At 38.3% G+C, this 12,261-nt stretch overlaps 1 protein-coding gene across 1 annotated transcript in view; it reads left to right on the forward strand.

Moving 5' to 3' along the window:
- MET (MET proto-oncogene, receptor tyrosine kinase) overlaps positions 1-12,261 on the forward strand; it is a 117,893-nt gene that overhangs the window by 19,043 nt on the left and 86,589 nt on the right. The window contains exons 2-3 of the mRNA XM_030933077.1: positions 4,971-5,020; positions 8,309-9,522. Of these exons, the coding sequence (XP_030788937.1) occupies positions 4,978-5,020; positions 8,309-9,522 (1,257 nt within the window). The 5' untranslated portion in view covers positions 4,971-4,977. The remainder of the gene's footprint in view (positions 1-4,970; positions 5,021-8,308; positions 9,523-12,261) is intronic.

Consider the following 12,261-nt stretch of genomic DNA (forward strand, 5'->3'; position numbering starts at 1 on the left):
GGATTTCACTCTGGCAAGTCTTCCTGGAAATTTAGCCATGGCTGTTTTTATGACTGTAATTTCCTTAATATGGGCCTTCAGCCATATTCCATCATCATAAATCCCTTTCTTGCACTTAAAAGCAATGTTAAAATATTTTCCAGTTTCTGTATCTTAACTCTTTAATTAGATCAATTATTTCCATTTTGACATTATCTTATGTAAATATGGTAGAAGATTTTGGAATTATATAATAAGAAAAAACTAGTATACCACCTCAGAAATCTTAACTAATAGATATGTTCCCAAATGCAAAGTGAAATATTTAAAATAATTATTCAAGTCCCAATTACTTGAATATTTTACATAAAGTTGGTTTTATGCACTTGACTTTGTGTTTAAACTCAAGTTTGTAGTATTTTCTACTGGACATTGTTAGTTTAGGACTTTTTCAGGTGCAAGGAATAAAAAGAATCATTACTAAACTTATTTTAAAAAAAGAAATAAGGAAGAAAAGAAGAAATTTTACTGGCTTCCCTTAGCTTAAGACATGGCTGGATACAGATGCTCAAACAATCACATCAGGAGCCTGCCTCCCTCCGTGTCTGGGCTTTCTGGCCTCTTGGGTCAGTTTCATGCTCAGGCTGACTTTTTCCACATAGTGGCAAAGATGGGCATCAGACATCCCAAGATAAAAATCATCTTTAGTGCTCATGCTCTCAGAAGGAAAGAGGCCCTCTTCCAGCATCCATATTAAATCCCCGAAGAGATTCTGTTTGGCCTTGCTTTGGCCACATACTCAGCCCTGACCAAGCTCCATGTCAAGAGAATAGAGTTCATTGAAAGGCCAGCCTGGTTTGCACACTCATTCTGTGTTGAAAGATGTAGACCATGTGATTGACAGTCCCAGCAGATAGGAGAGGGAGAGTTTTCAAAAGAGTTGCCAGTATAAGAGACAGTGGATTCTGGGAAGGTAAAAAGAGGTATTTATTAAAATACTGTGCCTTTGGAATAAAAATCTTTTCCAAGAAATGCAAATAATTTAAAACAATTCAAATAAGCATCATACATTTTAAAACAATTAGAAGTACACTCAGAAGAACTGAATTGCTTGTTTAGATTTCAGCTAATATTTTCTTCTTTTTGAAACTTAGTTTTGTCATCTGGAAACATAGGATAATGCTTACCTTATAAGATAATCATGATTAGAAGAGATGATGGAACTGACCATATCTATGTACTATAAGGTGCTATCTGCATAGTTATAAATTATGACTGCTAAGAAAATTAATCCCTAAAGAAAGCAAAATTACCTGTGTCAAGGTTTAGAAAGTCTCTCTCTCAAGAAAAAAGTTGTTCTATTGCCTCTGTTGGTATTTTCCTGAGGAATCAATGTTTGAATACACTATACATTTTTGTAGGCTCTGCAATGTTTTTATGATGAGGACAATGATAGTGTTGACAGTTGCTCAATGAATACTTAGAGATTTAAATGTATTGCTAGATTTCTGGGAAATGAAAAGACCAATGTAAGCTACTTGAATGAGAAAACTAGAGGTGGGCAGATGGTGGACAGATCAAGTCGCTGGTTTTAAAGGCAGGCTGAAATGATATTTGTAGCTGTTAATAACACAGCCATCTTCTTTAAAGGAAGTAATCCTAAATATCAATAGTGGCCAAGGGCCGCTGAGATGATCACTGCCAGGAAATGTTTTGCCAGTGATATTACCTTAACTTTCATCTGAAAAGAAATAAAAGAAATGTTTTATAGATGATTCACTTTCACCTGATATGTGCACAACATTTTAAGAGAATGAATTACTCAGTCCGTTTGAATCATCTTTACATGTTCCTTTTAGCAAGGAACTCAAAGTTGGTTAAATGACTAGCACTATTTCAGAAAGAAAAAATAACAGAAACAATGAAAAGACAGTCTATATTGAAAGCCTGATCCAAACACATCATGGGGGGATAAATGTATCAGGGCAAAAATATACAAAAAGTGAAAGTATTTCTGGAGTATTTCACTACCAATATAAATATTAAAATGCTCACACAGCCAGATCTGGCAGGTTATATAGATGAGGAAGTGAAAGCAATATATGCCAAGTCAATGGCATTGGTGTAAAATGTAGTCATAGGGGAATAATCTCAGAGTTGAAAATTATTAGAAATGGGAAATACGGCCGGGCGCGGTGGCTCAAGCCTGTAATCCCAGCACTTTGGGAGGCCGAGGCGGGCGGATCACGAGGTCAGGAGATCGAGACCATCCTGGCTAACACGGTGAAACCCCGTCTCTACTAAAAAAAATACAAAAAACTAGCCGGGCGAGGTGGCGGGCGCCTGTAGTCCCAGCTACTCGGGAGGCTGAGGCAGGAGAATGGCGTAAACCTGGGAGGCGGAGTTTGCAGTGAGCTGAGATCTGGCCACTGCACTCCAGCCTGGGTGACAGAGCAAGACTCCGTCTCAAAAAAAAAAAAAAAAAAAAAAAAGAAATGAGAAAGACTTTGAAGTTCTTTAGTTCCACCCAGGAGTATGCCATTAAATATTTAATAACCATCCCCCTACAGGCTTTAATAAGCCCCAATTTGTAGTGTTTGCCAAATTTCTATGGTGTCAATACACCCACCATGGCTGATTTCAGGCTGCCAAGATGAGGTCACTGAAACACAAATTGGGAAGAGATGCACATAGTAGGCTGTCATGAGCCAGCACACAGCTGGTTCAACACTATAATTTTCAAATAAGTTGGGTAACTTGCTTGGGTCATACAAATAATTAGCTGCACTGCCACAACTAAAACTAGGTCCTCTCCATTGTTTGACCTCAGAATTGTGAATGCATTATGAGGAAAGCACCATGACTGATTGATTGGTAAGCCCACGTGACTTTCTGTCCTGGTTAAGTTCTCCTTTAAGGGCCTCTGTAGACATTTCCACATTGAGTTTAAACTATAATCTGTCTATCTCCACTACTGGCCTGAGAGCTCATTGACATTTCAAAAGTGTTTTATTTATCTTTGTATCTTCAGCACTCTGTACAGTATCTGACACTTAGATGCTTGTAAGTGTTTGTTGGGGGCCGTGTACAAACAATAGAGAACATGCATTGACCTACTATGTGCCGTGCAGTGTTCTACATGCATTAACTCATTGAATCCTTAGAATAAGTCTCAAAAGTGAGGTAGGTGCTATAATCCTGCCCATATTTTAATAGAGGCTTAGACCTATTTGCCTAAGGTAACAGAGACAGTGATTGGATTCAAACCCTAAAATCTGGCTCAGTGCCTGTGCACTTGGCCTCTCAGCTGTCACTGATTTAACTAGCAGTTATCATCTTAGTGCCCAGCTCAGCACCAAATATGTCTAAAAGGTCTCCCTCCTTTCCTTAGGAAGGACACAAAACATTTCCCAGAAAAGATGTGATCTGACCAACACACACCTTTGTTAATGGGGACCAGGCCTTTATTAATGGGAATGATCAAGGAAATGGGGCGTTTTCGGTGATTACATTTTCTCATTATCTGAGGTTTGAACAGAAACCTCTGTTTTAATTAAAATTTCTGTTGTCGACAATGGGCCCTAGTCCCATTGTTTTCTTTAATTAAAAAGTTTAACCTTTTTTGGATGTATTCACTTGAAAAATGGCATCACCATATGGTAACAGATAATATAAAGAAGGTATAGGAGACTAAGGTACTAACTCCAACTGTGTTCCGCGAGGGTTTTTCTTTAAATAGAAAATATATTCTACTTCCCCACTGATTTTCCATCTCATCAAATGAAATAACAAAAAGCCGATTTCTACATGTGTACATTTTCTTGGATTCTTGTCCACTGAGATTTAGTACAGTGTGTGACTTATGTGCCAACCTTAAGATAGGAATCTTATTTTAAAAACGTAATTTAATACAGTATCTCTCTTTTTTTTTTTTTTTTTTTTTTTTTTTTTGATGAAGTCTTGCTCTGTCACCAGGCTGGAGTGCAGTGGTGCAATCTCAACTCACTGCAACCTCAAACTCCCTGGTTCAAGAGATTCTCCTGCCTCAGCCTTCCAAGTAGCTGGGATTACAGGCACGCGCCACCATGCCCAGTTAGTTTTTGTACTTTTAGTAGAGACAGGGTTTCACCATATTGACCAGGATGGTCGTGATCTTCTGACCACGTGATCTGCCCACCTCTGCCTCCCAAAGTGCTAGGATTACAGATGATTTTGAAGACTTCTTCAAAAAACATAGAAGAAAAAACGTCATTCACACTTGACATTGCGTTAATGGACATCAACTAACATGCAAATTGGTTATAATACTCCCTTTGGCAATAATAATTCATTTGTTTCCTTTCTTTCATTATCATTTCTACAGAAAATACAGCAATAAATTATTTATTAGGCTCAATTTTGTTAGATACACTGATACCATATTGATAAGTGCAGTTAACTTTTCACATAATATTTATTTTTCCCATTGTGCTCTAGATGGTTTAGATACATATTTGCAGTTTGGTTTACAGTTTGTATTTGCCCTCTAGTAGAACAATTTGTCCCTAATCCTTTTCTTCTATTCCTTGTTATTCCCTCTACCAGCACCAAAAATTTGCTAGTACATTGCAAAACAATGAGAATTACAGATAAAATAGCAAGCATTTATATATACTCTTTATTGATCAAAGTGCTTTCAGAGATGAGATCTCTTTTTGATCCTTAAAATGGTCATGTGAGAATATCCAACCCTGGGACTTAGAGGTGGATGATTGCCTGGAGTCACACAGCTAGAGAGGGAAAGGGCTAGAATCAGAGGTCTGATTGTCTGACTTCTGTTCTAGTGCATGCTCCCGCCTCGCTTGGGAAGCTGCTTCGGTATAGTGAAGCACTTAAGAGCATGAATGGGTTCTCTTTAGCCAGACGTGGAATTGAAGACTGGCTCTAACTGTGTGATTTTAGCAAGTTTGCTTATTTAGAAGAGAAGGATAATAATACTTCCTTCTTCACAGGGTGTTGATGAAGAGTAAATCAAAGTGTTTAGCAGAATGCCTCGCACATGGTAAGCACTCAGTATATGTTCTTGTTATTTTTATTATCACATGGCTTTGCCTTACTGAGGCTTCATCTTTTCCTCTGGTCCAACTACAGTTCTTTAGCTTTGCTTATCCCTTCATAGCCTGTACCCCCAATGATACGATCTTGGCTCACTACAATCTCCGCTTCCCAAGTTCAAGCAATTCTCCTGCCTCAGCCTCCCAAGTAGCTAGGATTACAGGCACCTATCACCACACCCAGCTAATTTTTTTGTAGTAAAGATGGGGTTTCACCGTGTTGGTCAGGCTGGGTTCAAACTCCTGACCTCAAGTGATCTGCCCATCTCAGCCTCCCAAAGTGCTAGGATTACAAGCATGAGCCACTGTGCCCAGCCAGGAATCTTCATTCTTTATCCTCCTTTGAGACTCGGTTCTAGCATCATTTCCAGTGGAGTTGGTCTCCCTTCCTCTGCATTCTGATAACCGTTAACCCACTGCCTCCATCAAGTGACTTGAGCTTCCCAGGGAAGGGCATCATGCCTTTGTAGACATCCAATAAATGTTAGTAGAAGAAAGGGGAGGTCCTGCCAATAATCATATGTCTTTCCCACAATTTAAGAATAAACTCCTTTTCACCCTGTTACTGCTTTCTGCTTGTCTTCCCTTTGACAAACATTCTACTTCTTCGTCACCCATTCCCTCAGTCTAACATCTGACACTGCTATAGAAACTACTGCCTTGAAGATCAACAAAGAGGTTCCATGTGGACCAACATCCTCCTTCTTGAGACCCTCGCCTGGCTTTTGTGACACAGTGCAATATTTGCTCTGTTGATGCCTCACTGACCTTAACCTTCCTTGACTCCTCCACAGATTTCTCTACTGTGGCTATCCCCTAAGATTTAGGTCATTTGCCTTCTCTTCTTTCATCTAGTCTGTTCATGAACACACCCATTCTTGGTTTTAACCATCACCTCTATGCAGATTATGTGCAAAGTTTATTTCTAGTCCGAGTGGAGTCTCTGTTACTCTGCCAATCAAGTTCTAAATTGTTATTCCTTCTAGTGCAGCAGTGGCAAATACCTGACACTCATGTGTCTCACTTAAGACAGATATTGTTTCACCCAAGACTGATCATGCCGCTTTCCCAGTCAAGGCAGGCTTCTCAGAATCCTTCTCATTTCCGCCTCTGTTCTTTGGCACTAATGCTCTGTCTGCTCAGAGTTTTCATTCTTCACTTGTTCCAGGCACCTGTTTCCTGGTGAATAATGTAAAACCTACTAGTCATCCTTATAGGAGAACATGCACTCATTTCCCAGCAGCACATCCGACTCAATGTTGTTAAAACCAATCTACCATTCCCGTATATTCAGCCTAACTTCCCAGTGCAGTCTACCCTAGTTTTATAACTTGTTCTACTTTTCCAAGATAACTGCTAATCATCTTTTTTTGTCTTTGCTTTCTGTTTTGCACCATGTTTGATACATTAGGGTATCAAATCCTACTTACTCAAATATGTCCCTTATTCATTCCTTCTATCCTTGAGGCTACCATATTTGTTCTGGCACCTGTTACCTCATTGTGGAATATAAAAATAGCCTGTCAACTGGTCTTTCCATTGCCAGGTTCTCTCTGTTCTAGGCCACCCTGCCTCCAGATCAGTCTTCCTAGAGTAAAACCTTCATTGTATCACTCTCTAGCTCAAAATTCCTTAATGATTATCAATCACCTCTTAAAGTCCCCAATTCTTAGACTATTAGTAGGGTAAAATTATTTTTGGAGTCCAAAAGTTTTGGATGCAAATTTTGGCTACTACCCTTAACCGTTACATAACTTCGAATTTGTGGCTTAATTTTTATTCATCATCTATTCAGTATCTATTCGTTTAACACCTTCTGCATCTCAGGCTCTGTACCAGGTACTTGGGATACAATGATGAGCCAAACAAACCTTGTCCTTGCTCTCCTGGACCTCACAACATAGTGAATTTGTCTCTGTTTCTCACGATCATAAAAATCCTAAGTACAGGCTGTGCTTTTTTCCCTTGACGCTTGTAGCTTTTGGTTTATGCTGTGCAGGGTACTGCAATGCCATGTACAGTGCCTCAATAATCAGCATATATGGGTTATCACTTAGCCACATTGCAGCTTCACTGAAGGGCAGTGGCTATGTCCCATTTCCCATAGTGCAAGCACAGAGCCCTGCACATACCAGCTGCTCAGTGATTTCTGATGTGGTTTTTGTAGATCCAGGGTTAGTCTTTGGCACAGTCACAATGCCTAGTATGTTTTTAGAGGCTCCCCCTCTACTATCAGAATTATGCTATTAAAAAAAAGTCATACCTATTTAGTTTATACTCATTCTAAGGCCTCTCCTTTCCAACCTGCTACCCTGCCTATAATTATTATAAGGAGAACTCACAATGTTCATAACTTGTGCACCTTAAGTTTTAAAAACTGAATAACAAGCCCATTCATGTTTCCTCATAGAAATACTGTCTATATGCATACAATGAAACGTTAAAATAATGTACTTTTTACTAAATAGCTTTTTGACTTGGTAATGAACAATATGTTGTTTTTCCCTGAGAAGTGGTTCTAGGACTTTAGTTCTGAAGATTATGTTTTATTTTATACATTTTCAGCCTGCTGTTTTTCAGTTCCCAGTGATCCTACATTAAACATTTGTCTGTCTAAAACAATAGGTTAACTGTAGCCAAATTATAATCAAACCATTCCTCTCCACACAAAATCCTATAAACAGCATGTGATCATATTGCTTCTAGAATTTATGATTGTTTTCTTCCAAAAGGAAGCTAAATTTAGCCTAGTAATTCTACATGCTCCCAAGAAAACAATGCCTGCTGTGATTTCTAGAATAAATGAATCTGAACCGCAGTTCCTCTACTTGACTAACAGAGAAACTTTAAATATCAACCTAGTCATTAACCACAGTTATTAAACCACATTAAACAACCAGCAAGGGGTTAAGAAAGAAAGTTGCTATGTTTTTTCTTTCATTGCTGAATGAGTCTAACTTAGTTACTGTATCAACCTTAATACAGAAAATTGTTTGCATCTCAATGGTTCTCTAAAATTATTCGTTCATGGCTTGAGTTCTAAAATTAAGCTATGTGGAGTCATGTCCAACCACACAATGCATCTTTATGTGAAACTGGCTAGAGTTTTTGTTTTCCTTCTATGTAAAAGTCCAGTTGGGAAGCTTTATTTCTGATCGTTTAAATGGCATAGGTCTTTCAGTTTTCTCTTCGTTTCTGACAACTGAACTGCTCTCACCTTGAACCTGTTTTGGCAGATAAACCTCTCACAATGAAGGCCCCCGCTGTGCTTGCACCTGGCATCCTCGTGCTCCTGTTTACCTTGGTGCAGAGGAGCAATGGGGAGTGTAAAGAGGCACTAGCAAAGTCCGAGATGAATGTGAATATGAAGTATCAGCTTCCCAACTTCACCGCGGAAACACCCATCCAGAATGTCATTCTACATGAGCATCACATTTTCCTCGGTGCCACCAACTACATTTATGTTTTAAATGAGGAAGACCTTCAGAAGGTTGCTGAGTACAAGACCGGGCCTGTGCTGGAACACCCAGATTGTTTCCCGTGTCAGGACTGCAGCAGCAAAGCCAATTTATCAGGAGGCGTTTGGAAAGATAACATCAACATGGCTCTAGTTGTCGACACCTACTATGATGATCAACTCATTAGCTGTGGCAGCGTCAACAGAGGGACCTGCCAGCGACATGTCTTTCCCCACAATCATACTGCTGACATACAGTCGGAGGTTCACTGCATATTCTCCCCACAGATAGAAGAGCCCAGCCAGTGCCCTGACTGTGTGGTGAGCGCCCTGGGAGCCAAAGTCCTTTCATCTGTAAAGGACCGGTTCATCAACTTCTTTGTAGGCAATACCATAAATTCTTCTTATTTCCCGCATCATCCGTTGCATTCGATATCAGTGAGAAGGCTAAAGGAAACGAAAGATGGTTTTATGTTTTTGACAGACCAGTCCTACATTGATGTTTTACCTGAGTTCAGAGATTCTTACCCCATTAAGTACGTCCATGCCTTTGAAAGCAACAATTTTATTTACTTCCTGTCAGTCCAAAGGGAAACTCTAAATGCTCAGACTTTTCACACAAGAATAATCAGGTTCTGTTCCATAAACTCTGGATTGCACTCCTACATGGAAATGCCTCTAGAGTGTATTCTCACAGAAAAGAGAAAAAAGAGATCCACAAAGAAGGAAGTGTTTAATATCCTTCAGGCTGCATATGTCAGCAAGCCGGGGGCCCAACTTGCTAGACAAATAGGAGCCAGCCTGAATGATGACATTCTCTTTGGGGTGTTCGCACAAAGCAAGCCAGATTCTGCCGAACCAATGGATCGATCTGCAATGTGTGCATTCCCTATCAAATATGTCAACGACTTCTTCAACAAGATCGTCAACAAAAACAATGTGAGATGTCTCCAGCATTTTTATGGACCCAATCATGAGCACTGTTTTAATAGGGTAAGTCACATCAGTCCCCACTTACACACTGTGAGGTGTAAATTAGAAATAAGTATCAGTCTCAAAAAGAATATCCAGAACTTCTTTTGTGCTTGGTAAATGGTATTTATCCAAAATAGTTACAGATTTTTTCCAAGAAAATTTAGAAATTGAATCTTCATTTACACCTAACATCTTTAAAATGTAATATGTTAACTAAAAGAAAAAATATTTTTACAATTCAGATTTGTGTGCTCGTGACACTTCAGATTATATTAAAGTTATTTCCCATATAAGATTTTGTAGTTCTGATCAGATTTACGCAGATTTTATCACAACAGCAATTCCCATAAAACATAATTATTGACATTTCTGTATAATCTCTGCAACATTTACAAGATGCTCAAGCTAATTTGTACACCTTAAATAATTGTTCCTTATGAGATTATATTCTCTCACTGATACACAAATGATTAATCTGTATTCTTGACATTATTTAAAGGAACTTAACTTTAAAAAATCTCTTCTGAAATGCTGGTAAATAAAACGTTTTTAAATGAGCTAGTATACTTCTCTAAACAACCTGTAAGAGTAGAGAGGAGATGTTTGCTCCCAAGTCCTTCTTTTAGAGCTTGACTTTAATCATGGACTTCCTTCTGGAAAAGACTTGTGTCTACCAAGTTCTAGCTTGGCACTTTACCTGGTTGTTATTTGATATTTATAAGCATAAATATTTTGGCTGATGATTATTTATACGTATATGAAACGGTATTTTCATAGAAGCTGTTAGAGATATTCTTAGTGCTGTGATTTAAATATAGTAACAGCTACGAGCTATACCTGGAGAATTTATCTTGCTAGTCAGTTGATCACCTGGTCTGAGTGTTTGTTGTGGCTTCGAGTTTCTTCTATGACCGTAATTGAATGAACAAATATTATAGCTTTTCTAAAGACAGTTTGACTTTGGCATGGTATGTTTCACTTACTTTAGCAGTTTTCAATATAAGATATAAAGGTTATAATTGCAATCAGGAAGAACATTAAACATGTCCTCAATAGCATAAAGTATATAATTTGCTGAGGGGTAAGGGCATATTAATTCAGAAACAATTGGTTGACTTTTGCTGAAATGTCTGGGACACTTCTCTAGATGGAAACTGTAGTTAACTTTTTATGATGCTAGGAAAATACTTCCAAGAAAGTCAGTTCATCTTTTGGTGAACTAAAAACAAAACTTCCTTCCTCTCTCTTCCAAAGTCTATGAATATACATAACATACATGCACATACATTCCAACTAAGACTTATTTCCCCCTGCATACATTTAATATATGTTGCAAAGAAGCAATAGAATTCCTCATGAAGCCCTCTTTTCTTTACCAGAAACTACAAAAGAATGAAAGGAAACAAAATGATTTTCAGAAACCTGGGATTAGGAAATAAAAATATAATGTTAATAGCATTACAGAGAAGATATTTTTCTGCACCCAGTAAGTTGATTCTGAGACACAAGTTTTAAAAGAGTCTATTAGGAATTCCTCCAGGGCTCCTAGAGCACATGGATTTGCTATTTAAATCTTTCTTTGTTAAAAATTAAAAAGAAGGGTAGGGCAAAAAGAAAATTTAAAATTGAATTCATAAAGGTATATTGATATCTCATTTTTTAAATTTTGTACATTTCAATCCTTAGAGATGTAAAAATACTTACCAATTCTAGAAATTCTCAAAACACATCTGAATTTTATCCTACCTCTTTGACTTTTTTAATGTTTCAAGGGACACAAAGAGATGGGATTATCCAATGAAATTCAGGTCAGTTTTATCGCCCAGGAAAAATTCCCAAAATGCACTAGCCACACCTGAAACCATTATCACTCCCATCACAAAAATTCTTGCAGGAAACAAGATGGAACTTGCCAACATAGTCTTCTTACAAAGGAAGCCAATTTTTACACTGGCCAAATTCCATAGACAAATACCTTCAAACCTCCTCTATTTATTTGCCTGTTTATCTTCTCTGGTTACAAAGATCAAACTTCTTCTGAGACTGGGACTACACATATTCTCTGTCTTCGTATAACCCATCAAGACCTCAGATTGTTCCAATAATGAGCGTATAATCATCTCCCAGCTTAATGCCAAAATGAAGGCACCTAGAGCCATTCATCACACACACACAAAAAAAACAAAATGATTACAAGATCAAAGCTGTTTAGCAGGACTCTCAAGCAATAAGATGACTCCATTTTGTCTTGGCAGATTTACTTGGCCAGAAATCAGGTGACCCTTTTAATAATTTCTTGGAACTGAGTTTTTACTTTGGCATCAAGTTTGGTGAAAAGACACACATACTGTAGTTTTGTTATTAACATCTCTAATACATTTATAAAGGGACTCTTGTGGACAAGGTTAAGAAAGCTGCAGCTGTAACTTTCCACTTATGCTTCTGCCCTGTCCTCAGTGTTGACACATTGCTGAAAGAGGGATTTCCTGGCACTCCTTGAGCTCTCCTCCATGTGTAAAAAGTGTTTCTATCACAAGATCAGATAATGGGAGTTCCAGGGAAGGGCCTTTCACATTTTAGGGGTCCGGCAGGTGTACCAGGCCTGACTTGCTTATTTAGGATCACATATTATGTTGCTTTTCCCAGTCTCACATTTCATGAAATATGTCTATGCAAACTCTTCACATGCATCTTCTCATATTGATGACATCACAAAAGCCCTCTGAGTCATCTGATAATTCCCAGTGCTCATCATCT

The sequence above is a fragment of the Rhinopithecus roxellana genome, chromosome 6 (assembly GCF_007565055.1).
Source record: "Rhinopithecus roxellana isolate Shanxi Qingling chromosome 6, ASM756505v1, whole genome shotgun sequence".
Classification (NCBI taxonomy): Eukaryota; Metazoa; Chordata; class Mammalia; order Primates; family Cercopithecidae; genus Rhinopithecus; species Rhinopithecus roxellana.